Source organism: Balaenoptera musculus, chromosome 12, assembly GCF_009873245.2.
Source record: "Balaenoptera musculus isolate JJ_BM4_2016_0621 chromosome 12, mBalMus1.pri.v3, whole genome shotgun sequence".
Taxonomy (NCBI): domain Eukaryota; kingdom Metazoa; phylum Chordata; class Mammalia; order Artiodactyla; family Balaenopteridae; genus Balaenoptera; species Balaenoptera musculus.
In genome coordinates this window covers 757,440-784,820 of record NC_045796.1, presented here as the reverse complement: position 1 = coordinate 784,820, position 27,381 = coordinate 757,440, and the positions used below count along the sequence as shown (strand labels likewise).

Sequence of the window (27,381 nt, the reverse complement as noted above, 5' to 3'; positions counted from 1 at the left end):
ACGATTCCCGCGAGAGGGTCTGGCTCGCGCCTGCGCCGCGGAAGCCGGAAGTGCGCCGCAGGGAGGGCCGTGACGTGACGTGACGTGGCGTGGCGTGGCTTGCGTCATCCCTCGGCGCCGCGGCCGGGAGCCGTAAGTCATGGAGGTAAAGTTGGTGTCACCGGTACGCCTGAGCGCGCCCCTCGGGGTGCGGCGCGGGAAGCGCCGTCCGGGCCGCAGCGGGTGCCGCGGCGGAGGAGGGCGGCCGTGCCTGCGCTGGGTGGGCGCCTGCTGGACCCGTCCCGCCCGCCCTCCTGCCTCTTGGCGCCGTCCGACCCCACGTCGTTCCTGGGGCCCGAGGTCCCGGCGGCAGTCCGCGAGGACGTGGTGTGGGGGCCGAGGGGATGCCCTGCGCGCGTGTGGAGGCTCTGTTCACCGGGGCCGGGGGCGTGCTCGCACAACGCGCCGTTGGTTATAGTTTCTGTTCTGAGTGGCCTTCGCCCCTAAGGGAGGTTTTCAGTAGGTGGTACCCTGAGCAGTGTGGGAAGTATGTGTAGGAATACTCGCCTCTGGCTCACATTTGCAAGTCAGAATTACATTGGACATTTTTAGGCCATTTTGATAACGTAAAACTAAATCACAAGGGTCTCATTAACTGACCGTAGATCGGATTCAGTGGGGTTGCCTCAAAATAAGGATTTTACTTACATTCCTGTCTCAGGGAGTTCAATGTCAGTCATCTATCAGCAGTTTTAGCACTAGCTGCTACTTTCTGAGTAGTATGTGCTAGGTGCTTTTCAAGTATTATCTCTAATTACTGCAACCAGAGAAGGTGATAATATTTTGCACCGTTTTACAGTTCAAAGCCTCAGGTATGTTAAGTAACGTTTTCAAGGCAAGAGCTAAAGAGTCTGAGGAAGGATTCAAACTCAGATCATTCCAGCTCTCAAGCACAGGCCGTTTGCACTACCGCATGCTGCTCTGGACAAGACACTGAAGTATCAAAAATGGCGTGGGAGGTGCACATACATGCACACAAACATGCAGGGTTTCTGGCTTCTAGTGGGGGACAGGCATGTTCTTGAGTGTAATACACAGGATGATGTATTTATTGTCATGAGTGACAGAGCATTGCAGCATCTAATGTTTGTTGATTTGAGGTTGGATTTTATTGCCTAACAGAGTATGGGCTTAAAAGTTAACATGGAAGCCACCTTGTAGAATTGTATGTGTGTTGGTAGGGATAGAATATAGCCATTCCTCAAATCTGAAGGTCTTGGAGACTTGGAGGGGTGTATTGCAGCTCAGGGTAGGAGGAGCCAATCATTCATGTAACTCTTATTTTTCATTTATTGTGTGCCAGGGTCTATGCTGTATCCTGGGGATACAATGTTGTATAAGACGTGGTCTCTGTGCTCTAAGATCTTACTGTTTGGTTGAGTCTGAGGGACAACTGTGTTGATCCAGTGTCTACAACCAAAAGAGCCCCTTTTTACAACTTCAGGTGCCAAATCCAGGGCCCACTTTGCTAGTGGAGTAGATGGGCTTTTGTGCAGAAATATCATTTCTGCCTGACATCTGTCACTCCAGAACTACAGCTCATTCCTTTAGAGTTCGAATCCTTTTTAAAAATGCAAGGAGTCCCTTTTGATGCGAATGTGACCTTTTAGAGTTATATTTCTGTGTTAGTCCAGAGACAAACCACACTAGTTTTTGCACTAAGATAATTTGATATAAAGAGTTAACTAGGTAAAAATTGTTAACTCGTTATCTGAAAGGATAAAAAGAGATCTCTGCAAGTAGTATTGTGGACACGGCAGCTGCGGGAAGCAGTCACTCCCCCTAGGACTGAGGGAGCTAAGGGAAGTGGTCGGAATTTTAAAGCTTAGAAACTTAGAGGAGGGCCCCTGCATGGCTGAAACTCAGGGGTCTAAGGAGGAAACTGAGCTGCCCAGCTACGTGTAAGGGCCTGGCAAGTCTGGGAAGCAGAGTTCTGAAGGGAAGGCACTGATGCATGGTGTTGTGTCTGTGGTGGGCGTTTGGTGGTAAAGCTGGGCCTACAGGTGTCGGGAAGACTGCAGACTGAGTTCAGCTGCCGCTGCAGGGCAGTGCTCAAAGGAATAGGAAGCGCACAGGAAGCCCCAGGCTGCAGGCGGCGGGAGCAAGTCCCCTCTCCCCCCGCCGTCCCGCAGTGCTGCTAGGGTGTGCACCGACTGGCTGAGCAGGTGTCCCAGAGGACCACTGAATGTTCCACACGAGTCTCTCGGGCAGCACCTCACCTGCTAGGGCCTGAAAGGATTGCTTGACAGCCAGGCCTGAGAGGGGGAAGTGAAGCCTCTGGGGACAGGATGACAGGGTGACGCTGACCAGGATGGAGGAACCGAGGCTGGCTGGCTTCCAGATCAGGGAGCCGCCAGCACGTACTGATGTTAGAACACAGAGACCCCTGAACTTGATACATCACAGAAAGACCCCAGGTCAGTTTCAGACCTAGAATGTGATCTCTTTGCAGGTTTATAAGATGAGCTTCGTGTAATGTCGGGAAAATTTGGTTTTATTTAATCCTTCATGGAAAAGCAGTGTGGTTTGCTGCTTTTTACACCATGTAGGGAGTCAGAGTTGTGCTTTTTGCTTCTCTTTTAACTCATTATGCTTGATTTTCTGTTTTCCCACCCCTCATTAAAAATACTTATTTTGATAACTTTGGGATAGCAAAGGAATGCTGAAAGGAATAAGGCACTATCCATAAAATATATTGAGCTTCTGTAAATTCTTAAATACTATGATTAATAAAGTAATTTAAAATCTTTAAACATTTATTTGGAAATATTTGCATAAGTAATCTTTAGTTAACATTTAATCACAATGTTTTAATCGTATAGTTCTCATGGCATTCGGAAAGCGTGTTAACACAGTAGCTATACCTGAGTATATTCTATACTCAGAATAGAATATACTCAGAACAGACAGAATAGAATTTTCATGTGACTTAAATACATACTAAAATTAATTTTTACTTCCTGTTAAACAGTGTGTTTTATGTTTTATATTTCAGATATTAATAGAGGATCCTATTACCACATGTCTTTCTCCTTCAGTGTATGATATGATTTGTAAACTCGGGTTTGAAGCCAGAGAAAATTGCGATATCAGTAGTATTGTAACTCAAAATGGTGAAGTATGCTGGACAACAATTACAGACTGTATGGTTTATACAGAATCAGGTTTGTACTTTCTCTGAAGCCCAAACGCCCGTCAATACTGTTGCATTTAAAATGTCTTGACCTGTAAAATTTCTCTCTCTGCTCATTGCTTTTTGGGTTAGGAGATGTTATAGTACAGGCTTAATTTGAAAGAGAAAAGGAATCAGTGTGGAAAGAGGGAATGAGGCCAGAGAAGCATAGGAGAGTTAAGGGAAAGCTGGGCTCTGAAAACCAGGTGTGAGAAGGAAGGGGTCGGGAGGCAGTGAGGGCTGAGGGGCTCTCAGCTCACGGCCCGTGATCCAGGTGGAAGAGGGAAGAAGATAGAAGTCATATGAATTAAGGGTATAGAATGACCAGTGATATATGCAATTATTTTAAATGTCTTCCAGGCATTCTTGTATGTCTTTTGAAGTAGGGATGTGGGTTGGGAAAAATAATAATAATTGTAAAAATTATAAGCGAATGTGCTGTGGCCCAGCAATTCCATCCAGGAACATACAAGACAGGCCCAGTCACAGGTATGAACGTGTGTTTGTGCCAAGTTACTGCAGCATTCTGTAATAGAATAGAAAGAAAGAAAGAAAGAAAAAACATTGGAAATAGCCAAATGTCAAACAGTAGTGGATTGATTAAGTAAATTATGGAAAAAAAAAAAATATGCCTGCAAGGGAATATTATGCAGTGGTGAAAAAGAATGAGGAGGCCCATCTTTCTGATCCAGAAATCTCTGAGCTGTATGGCTGAGTGAAAATATAGGAGGAGCCCATATTTGTATTATTTGCTTGTGTATGTATAAATATTTCTAAATACACCCAAGGAATTTATAACAGTAGCTGCTATAGGAAGGAGAACTGGTGGCAGGAGGGAGACTTTCACCCTTTTATATTTTTTGGTCGTGAACCATGTGAATGTTCAACCAAAACTTATCAAAAAAACAAAACCAAAAATTCATATTCTAAATACGTTCCAAAATAATTAATAATAATTATTATTAATAATGTCATTGGAAATCTCATAGTCTAATAATGTTACATTAAAAAGTCAGGTTAAAATATTTTACATAACAACACGAAGCTGATCTTGTACAAACTTATATACAGATAAAGAGATTGAGAAAATGAAAAAATATTTGTTTTCTTCTTTGAACCTTTCTGTATTTTTCAAACTCGCTAATGAGAGTTTTTCTTTTATAATCAGATGAACACTATGTAACTTATTTTCAACAACATGAGTATCTTTATTGTAAGTTCAATTATAAACTGGTTGCCAACTTTATGGAAATTTCATAATTAAAACCCTTTTTCTTTGATGATTTAGGCATTTGCATCACACGATGTGGAGCTGTGGTACTAACTTGCTTTCTTATCCTTGAAGCCCAGGGTCTGGATTACGGGGGAAGCGTGAGGCTGCTGGGCCCTGTGTGCCAGGCTGTCCACTTACATTTGTCGTCTCTGACCAAGGGGCAGTTTGAAACGCGATATTCACCGGGGCTCCAGTGGACAGGTGTTCCAGAGGTTCGGCTTTTGAACAGTCTTCAGAAATAAAAGACTGCAGATTCCACTTAGAGGCCCTTATTACTTGCTGATTTTAAAGGGGTCTCCTCCATCCTCTGGGCCCTCAGCTGTAAGAAGGCTTGAATGTTGCAAGGCAAAGTTGGAGCTGTTTGCAAAGCCTGCAAAGCCTGAGCTGAGAGACATCCTTTGACCAAAGGAAGTTTTTGGATGCAGTGTCAGGATTGGGGTTTAGGGACGTAGTTTGGTGCATGGGTGCTGGTCCTGGGACAGAGAAAAATGGACAGCTCCAGAAAAAAAGAAAGACCTTACAGACCGGTAGTAAGGTGTCCTTGAGGCGGTGGGACCGGGAGACCGGAGGTGGGGGTGCTTGGCTTGTTGAGGGCGAATAGAAGGGAGGAGGAGTAGCTTGGGGCCCAAACCTTGTTTTGGATGGCTTGATGGTTGGTTTGGTGGTTGGTTCAAACCAACCATTTCACTTGGAACATTAAATGATTACAGTAGAGCAGTAACTATAAAAGAGTCTAATTCTAAAATACTTTGGATTTCCTAATGTAGGGTGGAAGGGTGTTCCCTTTTCCCTGTGTAGTAGCTCCCTTAAGTGGCAGGGTGAGCTGCCTTATGTTTATCTATTTTTAAGAACTAATCAAAATGGGAAATAAGATTTAGGTCAAAATATTTGACCTTTCAATTTACAATTATGCCAGATTTATTGCTTTTAATAAGCATTTAAATAAATAAAGAACTTTCCAAAAACTCCTTAGATATTGAACGTCTAAGGAGTTACACACCTCTCTTGATTCTTTGGATATTGCTATATTTATATAGAAAATGTTTACCTATACCAAAAAAGTCATTAAAATATGCTAATTGAAATCATTAGAGGTTTGAACTCCATTAATAGAACTGTGCCTTTGAGAAATAATACTTATTGAACACGAATTCTAACATATGTCTTATTCTAAACAGTTATTTCCTGAAATGTTTGATGCCTTGGGAAGTCTTCAATCTCTTGCTATTTCTCTTAGCTTAATGAAGCTGACATCATGTCTGGAGCGAGCCCTGGCTGACGTAAGTTTGAGGACTCTTTCGTTGTTGGTCCAGTAAAGTATCAGAAAGAACATTAACCTGTTTTGCAGTTTCACTCAGATTTCTTGATTTTAAGTATTGTTTTCCTATACAATCACTTAGCACAGATTTTTAAAATATTTTTCTTTTTGAATGATTATGAGATCAAAAACAGCAGTGTCTTCGGTACTTTTGTCCTCTCATTTGTACAGACGTTTGCTTTATGGGCGATTTTTTTGTTAACATCATCTGACTCATAATACGATTGTTACACAATATTTGTTTGAATTTTAGGTGTATTTACTGATTGGGAAGGAATGCCCCTTTCTTTTAAGAGATCTGATTGCGTCTGAGGAGCTCGCTCAAGTCTTTGGGCAGTCTGTGGTAAGCTTGTTCACCTAAACCTGATGGAGTAGACACAGCGCAAAACAGTCGATGTTAGCTGTACTTCTGTTCCTCAAAAATTGATGCTCTGTTAGGAAAAAATTAATTTCAGTGATTCAAGCATATTTTCCTTTCCCACATCCCCTTTCCAGCCAAAAGACACACCTCCCTCTTGTCCTGAGTGTTAATGTGGTTTGATAACAGCCTCTGGTGTGATGACTGCTGGTGTGAGGGCCTCAGGTGTAAGAGCCTCAGGTGTAGTGGTAACCTTTGATGTGATGACCTCTGGTGGGATAGCCTCTGATATAATAACCTCCGGGGGGCCAGGCAAATGAGCAACTTGAAGTCTTTTGATCCACTGATTACGTATTAATTATCATACTAATTCTGCAAGTTATGAATGATAATACTAACTTATTCTAGAATAAAATTTTAACCCTTTAAAGAGTGATATTATAGTTTTATTATTAAAAAAAATCAATATTTTTAACATGCGAGAAATTATACCTTTTGCAGCTGTTCAAACTTACCGTGGAAAAAAAATTTAGATACCAATTAAAAAACATGCAGAGCTATGTACGTTTTCAGACCTTCTAGAGGCCACATGATCAAGATCGTTTAAGACCAGTGAATAACCTTCAGGCAACTGAATAAGGCCGGGCTGAGGTGAAGGAGGAAGCCAGGGTAGTGCCAAGCCGGGAGGACACTACAAACAAGACATTAAGAAATCCATTGTCAGTAGAGCTTTCCCACTCTTACTGTGGTTCCTTACCCCTTGTCAGCTTAAGGATTGTTTTCTTTGGCGGAAGGTGTGGAGGGAAGTGCAGACTGCTTGGTGTCACGCTGAATTCTTAAGTTCCGTCGTTTTCTTCTGCTCTTTGTTTCCTGCCTGTGTTGTGCAGTGAGCCTTTTGCCTACCCGCAGCCCTTTTAGCTCCCAGATAATTTTCCTAGTTCGTTGGCATATATATTTCTGATTGCCCAGATGGTATGAACAATTAATTTAAAATAATACTAAATTTAAAACAATATTAAATTATTAATATTATAGTCATTAACATTTAATTAAGTTAACAGTAAAGTATTTAAAATTAGTGTGAGAGCCAAGACTTCCCCGAATAGCATCGAAGGACCGGCTGTCAAGCTTTTTGACATTGAGTTGAAACCCCTCTTTATAACTTTCTGCCCTTCGAGGGAAATCCAGAATGCATCTGTCTCCTCTTCCCAGCGAGCCTTTCAGTTGTGTGAAGACAGCTTCTGTCCTCTCCTGAGTCTCCTGGAGGCTCAGCTCTTCTTTCGTATGGCATGGGGTTGAGTTCTTTTTGTCTTTGAACGGCTTCCGTTCTTCTGAATCTCCTCTAAGGTGTGGTGCTCCAGACCCAGAAGTAGCCCATGGAAAGGTATAATTATTGCAGTTTGATAAGCAGGGTCCTTGTATTGGGAGGGTCTTTGCTTTGTAGATGGAGGGACAGAGCAGGTGAACGGTGAGCTTCAAGTCAGAGAAGAGGCTGGAGCCTGTGTGGTCTGGCCCTTCGTCACTGCCCTCTGTATTTTATCACGAGCACACGCTGCTTACTGTGGAGTTTCTGTTTATCACTTTCTGTTTTATTTTATCTAGATACTGGCCATGTTGATGTATGGTATGAAAGCAGTGTAGCCTGGGTGGGATCTCATCCCCCATTGTGGCTTTGTGGCCTCTGAAACCTTGGTCTCACTTCTCCTTGTTTATATTTTTCTCTTCTGCATAGTGGGAATAATAGTACTTTCCTCAGAGGTTGTCCTGAGTGTGAGTGAGTAACAAATAAACACAAAATGTGTCTGATATGTTGAATGCTCAGCAAGTGTTGGTCTATTATTATTGTTATCATTACTGTATACCGTTGGTTCCATTAATTCCAAGAAGAGAGCTCACATAATCCCAGTGTTGTATTGGTTTGCTCAGTGACCCGGTGATCTGCCCCCTCTCCACCTAGATGGACGTGCTCAAGGTCTTTGTGGGCTCTCCGTGCGGACTCAACCTTCGCAACGTCCTGTGGCACGGCTTCGCGGCACCTCAGGAGATTCCTCCAAAGTAAGGTGCTGGGGGAGGGATTCTCTCTCTTTTTTGATATACTTAAGAGTTTGTTTTATTTTGAATTTCACATCAAGGAAAGGTGTATTTTGAGAAGAATGAGAGTTTGGGGACAGGATTTTGAAGATAAAACTGAATGTTAGTGGCAGAATGACTGGTGTGGTGATAGGGTTATGATTTCACTGACTTGCGCCCCAGAAGCGCAAGTGGTGATGGGCACAGCGCCCTGGTGCGTGGGAGACCCGAGGTTCAAGCTCACAGGTTTCTGAGACGTCACTGGTCTTCCTGACAACTGCAGAGCTCCATCCCCACAGCCCGTGGAGTTTTCTGCAATTTAATGCTGTTTTATTTTCTTAATTTTAAACTTTTTTTTTTTGAAAGTAGAGCTTTTTATATGTGTGCTGAGTTCGTTTTTCTAATGGATCTCTATGGTATTTTCCACTAGATACTGTTCAATGATGATATTGTTGACAGCAGGATTGGGTCAACTACTAAAGGGTTACCTTCAACAAACTAAGTTCACATTGGCACATCGACCTTTCATAACTCTTACAAGCTTAGAGGATTTGATCGTTTTCCCTGGTAAGTACCACATTCCACATTTTCCCCTGAATATATTTCTGTAAAGATATTTATAGAGTTATTAAATAGCACTGAGACTTGAACTCTGTAGGTGGAATAGTTATTCTCCAGGGGCAAGATGCCTTTGACAGTTTCATGAAGAACCTCTTAAATTTGGCCACATCAACCTTTACCTCTTCCCACAGTGCCCCCAGGGTTGTCTGAAGGCCACGGCTACGTGACTCAACGTTAATGATAAAGTTAGTTCATCGTGCAGATATGTTGGCATACAAATGGCTTTGGACCAGTTTGTAACGCACTTTCCCTTCTCCTTTTAGCTCTCGTGCCTTTGTACTCATAATCATTATGCCAAAAGTACCAACAGTATAAATGTTCTCCTATATCATCTTTTGTTTTCACGAGAAAGCCATTTACCAAATTAGTGGGACTGGGGGACACAGGACTTTGAAAGAGCAATTAAACCATGTGTTTGCTCCAGGCTCATTCTTTTCCACTTTGGCTGAAGTGTTGTGTCTGTATTTGCTGATGTTAATCCTGGAGGGAACAGTACAGATCATCTTGGTCCCGGCAGTCTTAGCCTTTTTGTATCATGGCTCCTTCTGGTAGTCAGGTGACTGCCAATAATGTATATATTCTTTAAGACTTTATTTTTGTAGAGCAGTTCTAAGTTTACAGCAACATCAAGAGGGAGGTGCGGAGATTTCCCGTCCACACCCCCCCCCATGCACAGCCTCCCCCATTATCAACATCTCCCACCAGAGGGTACATTTTTTACCAAGGATAAACCTACATTGACAAGTCATAATCACCTTAAGTCCATAGTTTACCTTTGGGTTCACACTTGGTTCCTGTATCTTCTGAAGATATATTTAATTTTCTTGGTCAGTGTGATCAGCTTGTTGACCCTGAACTCCTCTACTCAAAGTTGTTGTAGCTTAAATCACTAAAGAGATGTAGTTGCCCACGTTCCGTTTTTCCAAGGGTGCCTGTGGTCACTTGCAACCCTGGCCCTAGTTCAGGTGGTCTCACGCTTAGGTGGCACGCTGCCCGGGGCCCACGGTTTATCTTCCTGAAGAGGTCGGCTCAGTGGCATCACTCCCTAAGTGTGTTCACACCTTTTTTTCAGTTGATTAGTGTGGTCGTGCTTAAAAATATTTGCTATTTTTACAGATGTTACTTATGAGGTGCTTTCAGTATTAGAAGAAGTGATGAAGAAATCCACTTTTATACTAAAAATCATGTTGCCATATTGGGAAGTTGCATTAATCAACTTCAAGTCAAACAGGTACCTGAAGTGTGGCATTACAAAGTGGTCATTGGCAGCTTGGAGGCCAGGCCTTCTTAAAACCCTAACCTTCCTGCTTTGTCGCTGTTGGAGTTGGAGCAGGGAGGAGCGGGACTGACTCAAGAGCAGACCCGAGCATAGAATATCTTCATATAATTAACTAAAAGGCATCTTGTAACTGTGTTTTAAACATTATTTTTTTGTACAGTTTTTGTACAATTAATAAAGATAATTATTTTTTATTTAACTAATAAATTTATTTTTATTTAAAAATTTAAAAAAAATTTTTTGGCTGCACTGTGCAGCTTCTGGGATTTCAGTTCCCCCATCAGGGATTGAACCCGAGCCACAGCAGTGAAAGCCCGGAATCCTAGCCACTAGGCCACCAGGGAACTCCCTGATAATTATTTTTCAGAATCAACTTATTAATATTTTTTTGAGTTCTTATTGTGACTGAAACATGGTGTCCAATGTTAGAGAATCATGAGAGAAAGAAGATGTGAGTTTGTCTCTGTATTTCCTGGGGAGCAAGCCCAGGAGCGTAAGCATCAGGAGGTCAGTGGTCTTCACTTCCTTTCAAGTTACCTGATCCTGATCTGTACATTTGATTGGATACCTTGAGAACCCACTGAAATCCTGGTTTCTGAGTATTTTTTAGAAGTGAGGAAACAAGTTTAGCAGATCTTTGATGACACTTTATTCTACTGCAGCTGCTAAAAATGTTTCATCATACATTAAAACACTAGAAAATAGTTTTGCAGTCACTAGTCTAATGAGACTTCGATTCTGTTTTTGTTTCTCATATTAGTGAGTAATGTCACTCCTCCTTGCTTTGGACACATATTGGTAGTATCTGGAATACAGCACCCTTATTATGGTGTTGGTGCCAGTGTTTACTTTGAAAACATGAAGTTTTGCTTATTTCCTTCAATTTCACAGGTTTGCTGACTGTGCCATCTTGTTATTGGTGCAACTAGAGACTGGACTTAGGAAAGTTTTTGCCACAGTTAACAAATGTCCAAAGAGACTTCTGACTGCTGAGGTACACTGCTTTAAATGGTTGATGGTGACTGTTGTTGCTGTATCGACATTTTTCTGTGCCTAATTAAAAGTTTTTAATATCATATTTTTGCTTATTGTTAAATGAATTTTTTAGCTAAGAACTTTCTTTGGAAGGCTTGACTCATTTTTTGTGGCTTCCTATTGTGATTTTATATGTTATATATTTATTTTATTTGTGATTGTCTTTGAGGGTTCTGTCATATTTCCAAGTAGTCTTTTAAACCTAATGGTGTCATAAAATGAGTTGATGCTTATGCTTTCTCTGTAGCCATATTTACTGGTGTACTACTGTAACCCCATGAGGTGGGCCGTGGGTGGTCTACAGCATGCCCTTCTCGAAGGATACTGCTTCCTTTTGGCCAAAACTGCCAGGGAGGCTTAGCGATGTCTCTGGGTGGCCGTGGGCCTAGTTAGCTATGGGAGAATCCATTAGGTAGGGGAAAGGGAGAATATATATTATGGGACAAACAGCAGCATCTACCATACTTGGTATTCTTGTTTCTTTCACTAGTTCAGCTTCCTCTTTTTGCCCCTTTATATAGGCATTCCTCAGAATTCTGTTCTCAACCCTGTACTCTCTTTATATTTATTCCTTGGGAGACCTCACATAATACCATGCCTTAAGCTGTTACCTGTGTGGGAGCAACACCAATTAGTAAATACTTTGAAACTAATAAAAATGAAAGCACAACATGGCAAAAGTTGTTGATGCAGCTAAAGCAGTGCCAAGAGGGCAATTTATAGCATTAAGTTCCAGCAGTCTCCAAGGCATTGTCTCTAACTCATGGTTCTTTGATTTCCTGAGTTAGGTTTGCACCTGTTTGTTGAATATCTTCATATGAGTTTTCCCCAGCATCTCAAATTTACTTTATTTCAGAAAAGCAAATTTTTTCTTCCACAAATTTGTTCTCTGGTATTCCTTATTATCCTTATCCTCTGAATTGCTCTGCACCAAGCTTTAGCACCATCATATACTCTGCCTGCACTCCATTCTCCTCATGGACCTGCCCTGCTGATCGGTTCTACCCCTGATTTGTCTGTGGTCCTTCAGTGCTGAGGCCTCACCTGGCTCCCCATCACACTCACCTGGTAACTCATCTCCCACAAGTCTTCATGATTCTCCTTCTCTAATCCATTCTTACACTGCCACTAATTATTTTCTAGACTCACGAGTATTCCTGTGTCTTTTATGGTTTCCTCTGCTTAGAAACCTTCCATGGCTCCCAGCGCCTGCCTGCAAGGCTCACGCTTCTGCATGGCTTGTAAGGATGTCAGAGTCTGGCCTCAGCCTTTCTCCAGTTTGTTTTCCCTCTGATTCCCCAGCATAATTTAAGCTCCTCGCCAGTTCCTGAACATGCGTGTCTTTCCTCTCACTTTGCCCACTGTCCCCTGCCTGACCACTCCCGGCCACAGTGGTGACCTCCCAGAGCCACATCTACTCAGATCTAACAGCTGCTTTTCTCTGCGTTCTCTTTCTGTCTTATCTTGAGGCAGTTCCGCTTTGCCTTATGTGCATTTTTGTAGAGCTCTCTGGTGTAGGCCCCTTTGGAGTGGGTCATCCATATTTATGTCCTCTGGTGCCCACACCCGGTGCCTTTCATGTAGGCTCTGCCCAGTCCAGTGTTGTGGAGTGAAGCCTGGGTCTTCCAGCAGAAACTAGAGCCCCAGTTGTCACAGCTCTCACTCGAGTGCTCTTAGAATTGACTTCATGGTAACATGACCAGTCACTGCACGGCTCTGTGGTGTCATGAATTTGGTTATTTAGTTGTCATTTCACTGCACAAATAAATAGTGTGACTGTTTCTACAGAGGATGTAGTTTATCGAAGAATATCTTAAATTTTAGCCCAGGCTTTTATCCAGAATAAACATAGCATCAATTTATTTACAAAGCAATACATACATGAAAATTATAAAGTGCTGTGCAAATGCCGTAATTATTTATTGAATACTTGTTATGGCATAAGGTCTCTTCAGAATCAGTGCAGGATATGAAGATGAGCAAAGACCTAGTGACTTTTAGAAGCTTGTATGTATTAGGGGTGAGAGGTAAGACATTTATACCAACTCCATAAAATAAGGTAGAAGTTGGGCATTCCCTGGCAGTCCAGTGGTTAGGACTACGCAATTTCTGTGCCGTGGCCCGGCTTCAGTCCCTGGTCAGGGAACTAAGATCCCGCAAGCTGCACGGCGTGGCAGAAAAAAAAAAAGGTAGAAGTTAATTCACATCGTTTATGGAGATGAATGAAAAGTTCAGCTTTTTTGAGGAAGTAGTGGGGATATTTAGTAGGCAATTGAGTATTTAGAATAGAGCTTGGAAAAAATTTTAGGGTCAGCAATACATGGGCTTTAGAGTCATCTGCACAGTAATAAATGTTCAGGAGTATTTGATAATATTAAAATGAAAATATGTAAATAAGCATTAATAAGTATAACACATTTCTTGAGCACTTGACTTCCACAAAATACTGATTTTGACACACGGTGTGTAAAATCCTGCTGAATTCCCCAGCAGCCTTTGAGATGGGCATTCCTCACTTCCAGTTTTGCAGAGGAACCTGAGCATGGAGGTGCTCAGGGTTTCACTTGTAGAAGGTGTGGAAGATGGGAATAGAGTGCTGAGGCAGCCTGGCCCTGAGCCGTGTCTATAAAGTCTGGGCTAATTATACCAAGACGCATGAGAAACAAAGGTTATTTGTTGGAGAAAATATTCAGTTGTGCTCACTTGCACACAAATACCAGCCATCAGTAGAAGTGCTCTGTGTGAGTAGTGATTTGTGAAGTTGTGGCATCATAAGTGTTAGAAGTATCTGAAAGATGTTAAAAAAAAAAGAGAAAAAAAATGCTTGGAGGGTAAAATATTTAAGTATGCTAGTCAAATGTATGCTTTAAAAGCCCAGTTTGTATGAAGAAATTGAACAGCCATTTTACCCTTAATTTGCAAAATAAAAATGCTGTTTTCTTATCAAATCCTTAAACTCAATTACAAACTTTAAATTCAAATCTATAAGATCATAAAGACCCCTTAACTGAGATATGCTGATTTAGATCAGACCTCTGGAAATCTGGACTATGATACTTCGGACTTTTATTGTCATTTCTATCCAGTATTTATTACTGCTTTCACTCAGGCCTGATTCTCAAATATTGGCATTAACCTAAAATGTGGAGCTAATAATTGAAGTCACAAATAAGCCAGATGCTTTCTGTCTGTGATCAGTAGTCCATGAACAATAAAAAAACATTTCTCAACAGAAAAGAAAAAAAAAAAAAAAGAAGTATCTGAGCTACAGTACTTGTGAGAGCAGTATTCTAACACGGCTAAACCGCCAGGGTTGCTGTATTTTCATGTCTTTTATATTGTGTTTATGTTGTCAATGACATTCTTCCCAAAGTGTTGCTAGATAAAGATTTATTTACAAAAGAAGGTTTCATATTTGTGGCCCTGTGCTAGAATTTTTTCCTGCTTTGAATAGTGTCACACTACTTGTATTTTGCTTTAATTATTTCTTTTATTTCCTTTTCTGAAGTCAACAGCTCTTTATACTACCTTTGATGAGGTAAGTAAACTTATAAGGTATTTTGAAACGAATAAAACATTGTATTCTTTTAAAATTAAAATTAAAGATCAGCCATAAGTCATATGCTTATAGGAAAATGTTGATAGTCATATAAGCAAAAGAAAAAAGAAAAAGGTGATGATAATGTTGAATATAGTTTTCAGACTAATTGAGACCCAGTCTTATTAACCTAGTTTCTAAAGTTATGGAAAGGCCATAGCATACATATATACATATATACACACATATACACATATACACATACACAGTGTTTGCAAATACACATAAACACACATATACACATACACAGTGTTTGCAAATACACATAAACACACATATACACATATACACATACACAGTGTATGCAAATACACATAAACACACATATACACATATACACATACACAGTGTTAGCAAATACACATAAACACATATATACATATACACATACACAGTGTTTGCAAATACACATAAACACATAAACACATACACAGTGTATGCAAATACACATAAACACACATATATACATATACACATACACAGTGTTTGCAAATACACATAAACACACATATACATATACACATACACAGTGTTTGCAAATACACATAAACACACATATACATGTATACCTGTATATACACACTACACATAAACACACATAAATACACATATACATATATATGCACATAAATGCACACACACATATATACATGAGTATACATAAACACACATATACACACCTATATACATGTAAATATACATAAACACATACAATTAAGAATACATATATATATCTTCTTAAAGTCATTGTATTGATTGAGAAAACCTTTTCTGAACAGGTGGTTGCTACGTTCTTAAGACTGTCCTTATTTCATTTAATCTGCTTTGGACTTACACAGCATGTCGTACCAAATGTACAATATCTTTTGACACTGAAAGTTCTGTATGTGTACCAGCTTACTTCTTTTTGGTGTTCTAGATATTGGCAAAACACTTGAATGATGGTAAAATCAATCAACTTCCTCTTTTCCTTGGAGAGCCTGCAATGGTAAAGTATTAGGCATTTACAATCTAACATCCTTTTATTTATGGATGTGATTAGCACTTCTCAAAAATGATGTTAATTTTGGCTTGTGACGTGCCCATAAGAAATGCTTCTGAAGCATTGCCATGTCTGAACTTCATTGTCTGTGCAACTGTCATTTGCTGGCTCTGAGCCCTGCTCAGGTACTGTGCTTCATGCTTTTTGTTTAAATGTCCTTCTCCTAAGGCCTGATGACTTCGCTGACCTGATTCTGAGCAATATTTGAATTTGTGGCTTTTATATTGCACTGGTAGCAGGGACTGCATCTGCTTCGTGAATGACAGCAAAGTCAGATGCGACTAGTAAGACAGAGTGTTGGATGAGAAGGTGGTTATTTAGAGCCATTTTCTACTTATCACAGTTTTGTATTTTATGAAGTTACTGCAGTGACTACTTTGGACTGTAAATAGAATTTTCATATTTTCTCCTTTTAACTGGGAGTTAGCAACCTAGGTTCCAGTTCCGGCTGTGTGACACTAGTCAGATTCCATATGCTCTCTGGGCATCCTTTCTGCCATCAGGAAATTAGGATGATTGAACTAGTTTGTCTAATTCTGTTTGTCCATCGGCAATTTGCCTGGGTCAGCAAATTGGGCTTTCTGACTCAATTTCCTCTACGTTGTGGAAGAGTCCTTGGATTTCTGCCATTAAGAAAGAAGCAGTGTCTTCATAGGGCTTCAAAAGTAAACAAGTGATGTGAGAGAGGACATGTAAGAAGGAGAACCATGAGGGGAAAGAAAAATGGTGTTGTCCATGCAAGAGCACAGCAGTGGATTCTTTTATTGATTGGAAAGTTGGCTTCCAAATGTGGTCAACTCAGTTCTCGTTTTTCAGGAGGGTGAGAATGAGAAAGGGTGCTTTTACTAAGCACTGGAGCCATGCAAGCAGTTTTGTAGCCCTGGTGGTGCGTTCTACAAACTTCTTAGGTTCTTATCATTTAGCCAAGGAGCAGATACAGAAACAGGGCTCCCCAGGATATCCTGCCTGAGGAGCAGGATGTACAGTTACAGACAACAGGGCTCCCTCAGGGGAGTCCTGCCTGAGGTGGTGGGGTGCAGTTACCGAGGACGGGGTTTCCTCAGGGCCGTCCTGAGCTAGTGGGGTGAGGTCCTGCCTGAGGTAGTCCAGAGCAGTGATAAAGCCAAGAGGTCCCAGGGACTATCGTAACTTGATACTTTTCCGTTGTGTGACCTTGAATGACTTTCTTTTTCAGGCTAACTTTTCTGTAATGAACATTGCAGCTCCTCAGATGTTTCGGGCTTGCCCTTTCTGGGCCTTCGAACTTTCCTTCTTTCTGCTGAGAACACTAACCAAATATTTTCTGTGTCTTTTTTTTGATAGGAATTTCTCTGGGATTTCCTGAACCATCAGGAAGGTCCCCGTCTAAGAGATCGTTTAAGCCATGGGGAAATCAGTTTACCTGAATTTCCGAAAGAAGCAGCCAATCAGTTGCTTGCATTTTCCTTTGTACTTTTACTCAGATTTATTGATGAAGATCTATTATCAATGTTTAAGGTAATGTGTAGGAAAGAAAATTAATTAGATTCACTGTCATTAAGTTATGAAGGAATGTAGTTTATTTTCAAATGTAATTAATTATATTTTAATCATCTTTTGTTTTAATTTATATGAGTACAGTGTGCCTCCGTCTGAACATGTGTACATGTGTACAGGTCTTGTCTATAACAAATAAATCAATATTACTTGATCTCACCTAAAATAATTCACCCTATTTCCTAAGCATACATTTGCTTGTGTTTTTAACAGTGATGGGATATTGCAAACCAGAGAACAAAGTATAAAACAGTATTAACTAAATAAATTGGAAAAATTTACAGAGGACTATTAAATGAGAGAGTAGAATATTTTCATTTGTCAATAAACTGTAATTCTTTTATATTTTAAAAGAAATAATTTAGGTTAGATTGTTAGTTATATTTTAATCTTTTTTTCAGACTGTACATGTAACAATTGTGGTAAAATTTGTTTCAAAAGTCCAACAGGATAGAAAAATTAATACAAAAAGTGAAAGTTCTCAGGAATCCCTTCTCCCAGAGGTGACTGCTGTCAGTAGCTGGGTGTCTCTGCTTCCACATCTTTCCATGAGCCTGCAGTGCGGGTTCCAAAGCAGGACATACTCTGTTTTGTAACTAGCATTTCATTAACAGTTTATTTATGGCAACTTTGTTCTACCTTACTCTATCTCAGCTGCTTGTTACCCCATCTTATCAATGTGTCATTATTTGTCTAAGCTGTCCTTCATTGATGGGTGATTTAGAATTTTCTCTGCTGTGGAAAATGTCTAACTATGATGCTGAAATTCTTTTGTGAACTTCCTGTTAACGTCTTTGCTCTGTTTTATTCAGTTTCATTTTCCTCACTGGTTTATTAGCCTTATTTGCCATTTTCAGAGTATGTGTTGCTTGTTACCGGTCTTTAGGTTTTGATGTTTTTTCTCTCTGACTTATGCATTTGAAGTCGTTCTTAAAAGACCCTTTGCTTTCCAAAATTATAAATGTATTCATATGTTTTCCTGTATAGTTTTATAGCTTTTTTCCTCATTTACATCTATTGATCCAGCTGGAATTTATTTCACCTGGGAGTGAGTTAGAGAATCTAGCTGTACTTTTTTTCTTTTTTTAACAAATTGCTTGCAAGTTGGCTGAACACCATTTAGAGAATAAATATCTCTATACTGTGTGCACTGGACTCCAGACCTGGACTCTCTCTGCCTGTCTTTACTAAGCTTCATGATACAGTTTGATATCTGAGAGATTACTTTCCCACCCCTCTTCTTCTTCAGAATTGTCCTGCCTCTTCTCTAATTGTTATTATTCCAGTGAACCCGTGTAGTTAAAATAAACACAAAGCCCAAGCCCAACTAACCAGCCCATAGGAATGGGCTCCTGATGGATTCATGTGGGGATAATTGACATTTTTGCAAGATTGAACGTTGTCCCCTGACACAAGCCAGTCCCCACTCTTCACTCTCCACGTTCAATCCTCTACCTCAAGCTGATGCCCCAGATCTGCCTCCCCCTCCTCTGCCACCCCCACTGCTCCCCTGAGCCCCTGGGAGGGGTGTGGCCCCCATGTGTCCTCACTGTGCTCTGAGGCCCTCCTGGGGTTCCTGTCTCAGGGGAGAAGCCGCGTGTGCTGTGGTGGCTGCCGGCTTGTCACTGACTTCAGGTGTGAGTCCTGGCGACCCCGCCGGACGTTCACCACACAGTGAGGGCTGGTTCCTCTCTGCTCCATGTAGCACCCGTGTAGGTATCTGCATGAGTGAAAGTTGAGTGCGTCTCTTCTCCAAGTAACGACTAACTATATGAGTTGTTTTGTGCTACTGAGAGTTCTAGGTAGTTACTGCTTATACGTAGGAAAGCTCTTGACTTTTGTGTATTAAATTTGTCCACTCTCAACTCACTGACTTTGTAATAGTCCGCCAACTTGGGTTTTCCAGTTATACAGATGTGTCAGCTGTAAATAATGTTATTTTTACTCTTTTAAAAATGTATGTTTGGCAATTGAGTGTTTATAGTATGTAATCCTCTTTTAGTTATATTGATTTTTAATGTTTAAATTCTTATGTCCTAATTTTTTAGGAGAATCTCTTACATTTTCCAATTGTTTGGCATCTTTTTTCCCCCCATTTATTTATTGTTTTGCTGCATTGTGGACAGAGTGGCCTTTGTAATTTATCATTGTTAATCAGCCTAATTTAAAAATTTTGTTGGTTATGGTTTGACTACTACGTTAGACCTATTTTAATGAAGAGTTTTGCTTTCTTTTAGCTGAGAGAATTATGTGAAGGAAGCTAATTGGAAATCGGGACTCTTAAATGACCTAAGATGCAACAGAAGAAAAGTAGAAGCCTGACCAGAAGTTGTAGTAACAATTGTCTGTTTTCTCTAAAGCAGGAAAAAGCAGCAGTGAGAGCATTGGTGAGTGTTGCAGAAGCCTACGGCGCTCGCTGCCATCCAGTTTCTCAGCTTAAAAAGCAGGTGTGTGGGGAGGGGCGTGTGCAGGTCAGTTGTTGCAGAGATTTGAGAGGTACAGGCCGGCCTTGTCCAGCCGGGCTGCAAGTTCGCAGACCTGGTTTTGTAGCCTGTGCGCCTCCTGGACGCATGGCCTTGGCCAAGCCACTGTGTCTTTCTAAGGTCCAGCAGTTAGGGTTGTGGTGGAGTTTGTGTCCGCGGCGTTCTTGGTACTTGATGGGTGGCTGAGTGCTGTTAACCTGGGACCGGTCATAGGTGTTGCTTTTCGGTGGTGAGGGACGCCAGCTTTATGAGGCCAGCCTTTGTTAACCTGTAAAGTAAACAAGCAAGCAACAAACTTTCTTAAGCATTTCTACCAGGAAGTTACAATTTGGCAAGTAGCTTAGGGACTTTATTTTCTGTATGGTAGGCGGTACGAGGGGGCAAAAATGGGGTCGTCTCCAAGAATATAATAATCACGATAGTTGCTAACTGAGAAATTCTAAAAGGAAGCTGTAAAATCAGCACAGAATGGATTGGGGAGATTTGCAGTGGCGCTGGGGAGAAGCCGAGCCTGGAGAAGACAGGTCCTGAGTAGCATCAGGTGGGAGGGGGTCATCAGCAGATGTGCAGGAGCAGAATCCAGCGGCCTTCTGTCCTTGCTGTTTGAGGGAAGGAATCAGCCTGAGTTCCTGTGTCAGCGGGTCCTGTTTGCGATGGCGCGTCGGGCTGCTCTGGTACCTTTATCCACTCGCATCGCACTGTCTGCCCATCGTGATTCCGAGCTTCCAGAACAAAAGCCGGTAGAAGGAGGACCCAGAAGCATTCAGGGAGGGAGGCTTTAACGAAGGAGGGAAGGTTCTGGAAGGAAGAGAAGCTTCGAGGAGCCAGCCTTCCTGCTCCTTGGCTGCTGCTTCGAGGTCCCTGGTTGACGCCCCTTCCTTTCCCCACGGTGGGCGTTTTGCACCTTCACCTTTTCCGTGGCATCGTACTCCCGCCGCATGTGATTTAGTCACCTTTTATTCTGCAGCCGATCTTGCATCCTGTTCTTTCGAAGTCCGCTGCTCGGGGTATCAGCTGCGTAACAAAGTACCTCGTTTGGTGGCATCACCAACAACCACTTAATTTGCTTGTGCTTTTGTGGGTCATAAATTTGGGACGGGCTCTGCCGGGCAGGAGCCCATCTGAGGAGTGGAAGTCTGTGCTGGGTGCTCGGCCAGCTGCACCCGAGCGGAGGTGGGGACGAGGGGAGGGGCCCGTCTCCGACCTGCTTCTCCCTGTGTTCTCAAGGCCACGGCCATTCGCCACGGCTGGCCCCAACCAGGGGCGGGGATACGGACCAACTCTCACCAGGAGGCGTCAGAAGACTTTTGGACACTTCCTTGGAATCCCATATTTCACCTGCCTCCCTTTACCTGATTTGATTGAGTAACAGACCCATCACCGAGTTTTAAAGTGTGGCATCTGTAACAGTTTTACAGATGTGTCTTTTCTTGGAAGTGATGACAACATCTGTAACAACTTAAAAACATATTTTCTAGAACGTTATTTAAAAATCTTGAAAAGCAGTTGTACATTGTGCTGTCAGGTGCTGAGCTGTGAGAGGAGCATCGGAGTTTGGCCTCTGCTGCCTTTGCCTGAAGGATCCGAAAGGGAGGCTCAGCGGTGAGTGCCCTCCAAGTCACGCAGGCCTCGTGGGGGTCCGAGAACGTCAGCCTCTGAACGGTTTTTTTTCTCTGGCAAGCCCGTCGGGAGACAGATCCCGAGGAGGGGTTGCTAGGTGTTGGTGACTGGAGGGCCAAGACTGGGGGTTCAGGGCCCGGTCGTGGGGGAACCGTTTGCAGAGACCAAGGGCACAGGGACGAGAGGCAGGCCTCGTGGGGAGGAGGGTGGCATCTGGCAGAAATGGTTAGTGGACGGTGTGACAGCGGGTCTGAAGCTCAGGAGAGGAGTGGGCGTGGACACACTGCAGAGTCAGCTCGAGGGAGGACTCTCGCGGGTCACGGCATCTTCTGACAGCACGTGCATCGCCCACAGTGTGTTGTGTCGTTTATTTTTACCTCTCCCTCTGATGGTGGCTTTTTCATTTTATTTTTGGGGAAAGCAAGTTGCAGATTGAGTGCTTTGCTCAGTGAACCACTGAAATAAATATTATTCTGCACTGGCACTAATTAGGCATCTTGCTCATTGTCATGTATCTTTAAATGTTTTCTGTTTTTCAGATCAGAAGGTAATTCTGAAATAAATGCCTGCTGCTCTTTAATCACAGAAATCGTGGCTGAGCTGTGTCACCATGTGCCCGAGACCCACCGCGTTCCTCACGACTCGGAGCACCTTCCTCCTGAGAAGTAAGTTCAGGGTATCCTGGGTGAAGTATATTGGGGTCACCGACTTCGCAGTTTTCTGTGTTTGAAGTCTTACACGTTGAAGGTAGTGTTAGAATCCCACTGTGTCCCAGGAGGAATTATTAGATAAGCCCTGATGGTGCGTGCGTTGGTCTGTCTGACGGACGTTACAACACACGATCTGTTCTCACCATCAACACCCGCCCAGTGTAACGATTGCAGCAGGAAACCGAGACCGCGTTGGAGGCCGCGGCAGGTATGCGGGCCGTGGAGGACCGGCGACCATAGGCCCTCGGGACTCTCGCTCTGCCCTGCAGGTGGCCCCAGCTGCTCCGTGAGCTCTGCAGCATCCCTGTCCGGACCCTCTTCTGCCCCAGAGCCGTCCTGGAGGTGCTGGCCGTGCTCCGGAAGGTCGGCGCCCACTGCCGCCGCGTGTGTGGCCAGGTGGCCGCCTGCGCGGAGCTGAGGCGCCGGCAGTGGGAGGACAGGAGCCTGCGCTCCCGGCAGCGGCGGAACTACCTGCGCCTGGTTCACAGGTGCGCGGCTCGCGGGTCTCGTTTAGAGGAGCTCCTCTGGGCAGCTCTTAACCTCTGGGTACACTTCTACCCCTGACTTCAGAGAAATACTTATTTTCAGGAAAAGTTACATATGTGTCACTTTAAAATACCATTTATAATTTTGGGATATGGGTTCTACGGACCCAAATGAATATTTGGATTTAAAATATAACAGCAGATTTACCTGGGGATGCCAGCGTTGTGTATTTTAGAATGTGCTACATTCTCACGAAATTACCATTTTGGACAAATTCCTAGAATTTTTGGGTTGAATGGTATCTGTGTTTATGAAACTTTTAGTAAGTATTCCTTTGCTTTCGGAAGGTTACAGCCTGTTTACACCCTCAGCGGCGGCTGATGAGATGATGCTGTGACATCACATCCTTCCCGAAAACGGGATATGTTTTAAAATTCCTCCCGGGAAGACTGGAGTCTGACTTTAACTGGAATTTGGTCCCAGAGGCGTGGAACCCATTCTCACGTTTAAGCCATTTGCATTTCTCCTCTTGGGAGAGTCCTTTGCTGAATGTTGACTTGTAAGGAAGGAGCCGCCGCTGGGCAAAGGGACCGGGAGCCGAGCGGCGGGACCGGGTGCCGAGCGGTGGAGCCCGGTCCTCAGAGCAGGCAGGGCGCCGCGGGCTCAGAACCGGGCGAGGAGCTCAGGCCCAAGGGTGGGGGGCATCCCGCACGGCCTGCAGGGGCCGGGGCCACGGCCCCTGGGAAAACGGCCGTCCACACAAGAGTGTTCTTTTGAGAAGTTTGGATTTAAGGACTTTTGGAAGAAGGAGTGGTTAGGGGAAACATTTTTCTCCTTATAAAGGTGATAAATACTTACGTTTATTAACTTTTAACTTACTTTATCTATTTTTAGTATTAAGCTTCTGTCTCCTATGCTTTACCTGATTTTATTGCTGATTGCACTGGAATCGGTCAACATTCATGTGGTTCTTGGGAAAAATACTTCAGAATATCAGCAGTATCTAAGGTCAGTGTCCTCACTTACAGAAGATGAAGCTGTGTTTTGGTAATTCTGAATCATGTTCACTCCTGTTGGTTATTTTCTTGGTGATTTTTTTCAACCCCACAGTCTGGTCCTGAACTGTTCTTCTCTGTGGACTTCAGTGCAAATTTGTGAGCCTTTAAAACTGACACGTTTCAGAAAATTTAATGTGATTTACATGTGAATGATTTCGGAATTCCTCCCTCTGGTGTAAGAATAACGTCCAGACAGTGTTATCGGGAGGAAGCTGGAGAGGCTGCCACCGTCTCGTCTCGGGCAGCTGTGCGGATGCCTGGGGCCAGGCCGCGGCTCAAAACCGTGGACTGTCTCTGCCGCGGGGCCACCCCGGGTACTGTAGGGTGGTGCCCTCCACCCACTAGACGCCAGTAGCCCCCAGTTGTGACGACTAAAAATGGCTCAGATATTGCCACAGTCCTCTGGGGGCAAAATCACCCTAAGTGAAAGCTACGCCTCTAGACAAAGGGTCTGTGGATTTTCATCGTATTATTCTTTTAACTTCTCCCTAAGTGTGAAAATTTCAAAAATTCATAGTTGGAGAAAATTTTAGGCTACCTGGGAAACTTTGAGGAGAACTTGGAAAATGTGAAAATGGCACTTCTTCCCATCAGTCAGAGGTAATTCCCCTGTGAACTTTCTGACGAATTATCTTTCAGGAAAAGCCTTTCAACAGCAATAGCTGCTCCAGGTGGGACGTGTCTCCTTTGAAGGGGTGGCCCCTCTCTCCATCAGGGCGGGTGAGGCTGGTTATCAGGGTGGGAACAGGAGGCACAGCCCCCGAGGTCCTGTGTCCTGTGGGTTTACTACGCGTGAGTGTGGTCCAGACGGCCTCTAAGGTCCTTTCTGGAACCGAGCCCCATCAGCTAAGAGCATCCGTCGTATGTGGATTTGGGAGAGAAAGATGGAGGGTGTGTGAGCTGTGTGGAGTCTGGGCGTCCACCCCCTCCAGTGACACTCTAGTTCGGCATTCTTCTCCTTCATCCAATTTGTATTCTCTCGTTGCTGTTTTGAATGTATTTCTTTTTCTTGAATCCTCAGACAAAAATTAACTACAGAACTTTAGTTGTAATTTCAAAATGAAGGGGATACCTTTAAATCATTATTGCATTTTACAAGGGAATAGATAAAGAAATTGATTTCTTTCTTTTAAACAGGTTCTTAAAGTCCGTCTTGCAGTACACAGAGAACCTGGCGGCTTACACCAGCCAAGACAAGAACAAGTGGGATGAAGCTGTCAATCTCACACAGGCGGCCTTGTTGAAAATTTGGACTTTTAGTGAGAAGAAACAAATGTTAATACATTTAGCCAAGAAATCCACGAGTAAAGTAGTCTAATAAGTCAGGATGCTTTGGGATCTATCAGAAAACCCGACCTGGGTAGACTTCACAGCATGTGAGTTGAAAATCCAAAGGCAGGGTGGATTCCAGGTACTGCTTGATCAGGGCACAAGGTCCGTTGCTCTGCAGTTTCCTGATTTGCTTTTCGCAAGTTGTTGGTGTGAACCTCAGGCTGAATCCTTGGGAACCAAATGGCCGTAGCAGTTTTGGACCTCATCTCCCAATGCATACTGTCCAGAGGAGAGATTTTTCTCACCCAGGTGTCACCCAGGAATGGGCAGCTTCATCTTACTGGCCACAGGACTAATCTTGAAACGATGGCTGTGGCCAAGACCCTGCCCTGCACTCACCGGTCAGGCTGGGTGGACGTCTACTCCTGGACCGGCCACTGGGGCGTAGAGGGAGGGCTTGAGCTGGTCACCCTTGTCCCTGGAGCTGAGAGTAAGGTTGATATGATTCAGATCTCGAGGGAGAGGGTTGGGGAGGAACAGCTCCTGGAAGGCGCTGGGCAGCAAGCCTAACGGTCAGCACGTCCCGGGGTTTCCAGGTTTGGTGGGTTTAGTGCAGGAACCAGGAAGGCAGAGGAGTGAGGGCCAGGGCTGCAGCCGGAAGAGCCAGGTCAGCCCTCGCAGGAGGCCCTGGGTGGCCACTGCAGGAAGCTCCTCGTCCGCTTAGGTGGCAGCAGCAAGGCTGTGGTTCTCCAGGAACCCCTGCAGGGCTGCCCCCAACCCCAGTCTGTGTGTGCTCGGCTGCACCCACCTGCCGTGATGCACGGCCTCCTCCAGCCTTGCTGGCAGGTCTGGCCTCCCAGGAAGGACTTCCCGCAGCCTGTTCTGGCTTCTCAGCTGTCAGAGATGAGCGTGGAGGCCGCCGTGGGGGAGGTGGGGCCGTGTGACAACAGCCATCCGTGTTCCATCTGTCGCTTCACCAGCCCAGTACCTGCAACCCCCTAGTAAAGTGAGCTTGTGGGTAAAGACAGTGAACCCTGCTTCTGCCTGATGTGATGCCAGACGCCCACGTCGAGTGTCCACCTCTGGAGGAGGCGCTCCTATGGTCGGTCACGGCCTCCTGGGTGTGGGCTCGAAGGCTTAACCACTCCTAACCCTCCTGGTGGTGGCGCTGGAACAGGCAAGGGGGAAAATGGACTGACCTGTACTATCACCAGGCCAGTGCAGGGTGTGTAGAGCCCAGCGGCCGCTAGGCTGGCGGGAGCTCGTGTTAAATGCTGCCGCTCGGCAGCTCATCGCGTTCCTTTGCCCTCAGCTGCCCACCTCGTTGGCTGTGGGTCTTCACCTGGTAGGTTGACCCAAACCTCATTCCTGAAAGGGCTTTCCCGCGAGAAATCTTCCTAGTTTTGGCAACTAGTTTTCTGTTGGCTTTTATCCCTGGAAATGGGCATCCTTTCCCATGGGCCCCCAAGTCCCCGCCTGTGGCCGCAGCCCTGTCCCCAGGGGCGTGGGGGGCGGTCACCCCCATTACAGTCGGCCCCTCTCGGTCCTTTGGTTCCCTGGCGCAAGGCCAGCGCTGCGGGCGCGCCCTCAGTCCGTCTGTGTAAGGGCTGCCTTGGGGGCCTAGCCTCCCCACAAGCCGTGGCTCCGAGGGGGTCACAGTGCTGCTCCCCCCTCACCTGCTTCCTTGATCGACCACGTGTCCTGGTGGCTCAGAGAGGACGGTGCCTGTCGGGTGGACAGCAGCCCCAGGTGTCCCCGTCTCCGCCACGTCCTCCAGGGGCTGCTCGCAGGGCTGGAGCGCGTGCTGAGGAAGTGGTGCTGGGAGAGCCACCCAGTGGATGAGGCTTCTGCGCCGTGGTGATGGGGGGTGGGGGTCACTGACGTCCACAGTCAGGTCACCGTGTCACCTGACGCCAGCAGTGGGCGCTCTCGTGGGACAGACGTCAGCATGCTGTGCACTCACCTCCTCCTCACACCCACGAACCACTCTGATACCTCTGGCCCTCGACTTCCGGTCTCCTTGCTTCCAGGCCCCTGACCACCTGGCCACACTTACCAGTTGCTTCCTCCGTGAAGACCCACCCTCACGGCCATGGGTCCTTCCCGGCGCTTGACCTGCCCCCCGAGACAGTGGGGGGCTGCCCTTGAGGCTGTAACACTACAACTTTCTCCTTTAGGTGGTGTCAGTGGATTTTGCAGAAATAAACAACTCGTACTTGGGGCAGCCGGCCGTGGGAAGCTCTCCTAAAGCCTGTGGGCACACGGCGAGGAGGCGTGGGCATGAGAGCCTTTTGTCTCCGACCTGGGCCTTGGAACGTGCGCAGCCTGGTCCTGCGAGGGCGTCTGGGGTTTCAGGAGATGCTCCAGCAGGCGCCGACCCGATGCCGCGGCGGCTCAGACGACACCTCCCA

General features: G+C 44.4%; 1 protein-coding gene across 10 annotated transcripts; it reads left to right on the top strand.

Annotated features, from left to right (window-relative positions):
• Positions 1-64: 64 nt before the first annotated feature.
• Positions 65-26,002, top strand: ERMARD (ER membrane associated RNA degradation). Of its 10 annotated transcripts, none has more exons than XM_036871067.1 (18): positions 65-145; positions 3,035-3,203; positions 4,557-4,696; positions 5,663-5,764; positions 6,056-6,145; positions 8,118-8,215; positions 8,661-8,797; positions 9,968-10,082; positions 11,022-11,124; positions 14,674-14,703; positions 15,683-15,751; positions 17,129-17,302; positions 19,705-19,788; positions 21,350-21,426; positions 21,984-22,109; positions 22,424-22,642; positions 23,535-23,648; positions 24,836-26,002. In XM_036871067.1, exons 1-18 carry the CDS (start codon positions 140-142, stop codon positions 25,014-25,016), a joined length of 2,034 nt encoding a protein of 677 aa, XP_036726962.1. In that variant the 5' UTR covers positions 65-139; the 3' UTR covers positions 25,017-26,002. The 10 variants fall into 10 exon arrangements, with proteins under 10 accessions (XP_036726962.1, XP_036726960.1, XP_036726959.1 ...); XM_036871065.1 differs by having other exon boundaries at positions 19,702-19,788; XM_036871064.1 differs by having other exon boundaries at positions 4,500-4,696.
• The last annotated feature ends 1,379 nt before the right edge of the window (positions 26,003-27,381 follow it).

What these genes read in the sequence shown, in the direction of transcription:
- ERMARD (XM_036871063.1), top strand. An exon ending in CCTCAGGAGATTCCTCCAAA is followed by an intron (nt 8,216 to 8,660) that starts GTAAGGTGCTGG and finishes ATTTTCCACTAG; the next exon opens with ATACTGTTCAATGATGATAT. An exon ending in GGATTTGATCGTTTTCCCTG is followed by an intron (nt 8,798 to 9,967) that starts GTAAGTACCACA and finishes CTATTTTTACAG; the next exon opens with ATGTTACTTATGAGGTGCTT.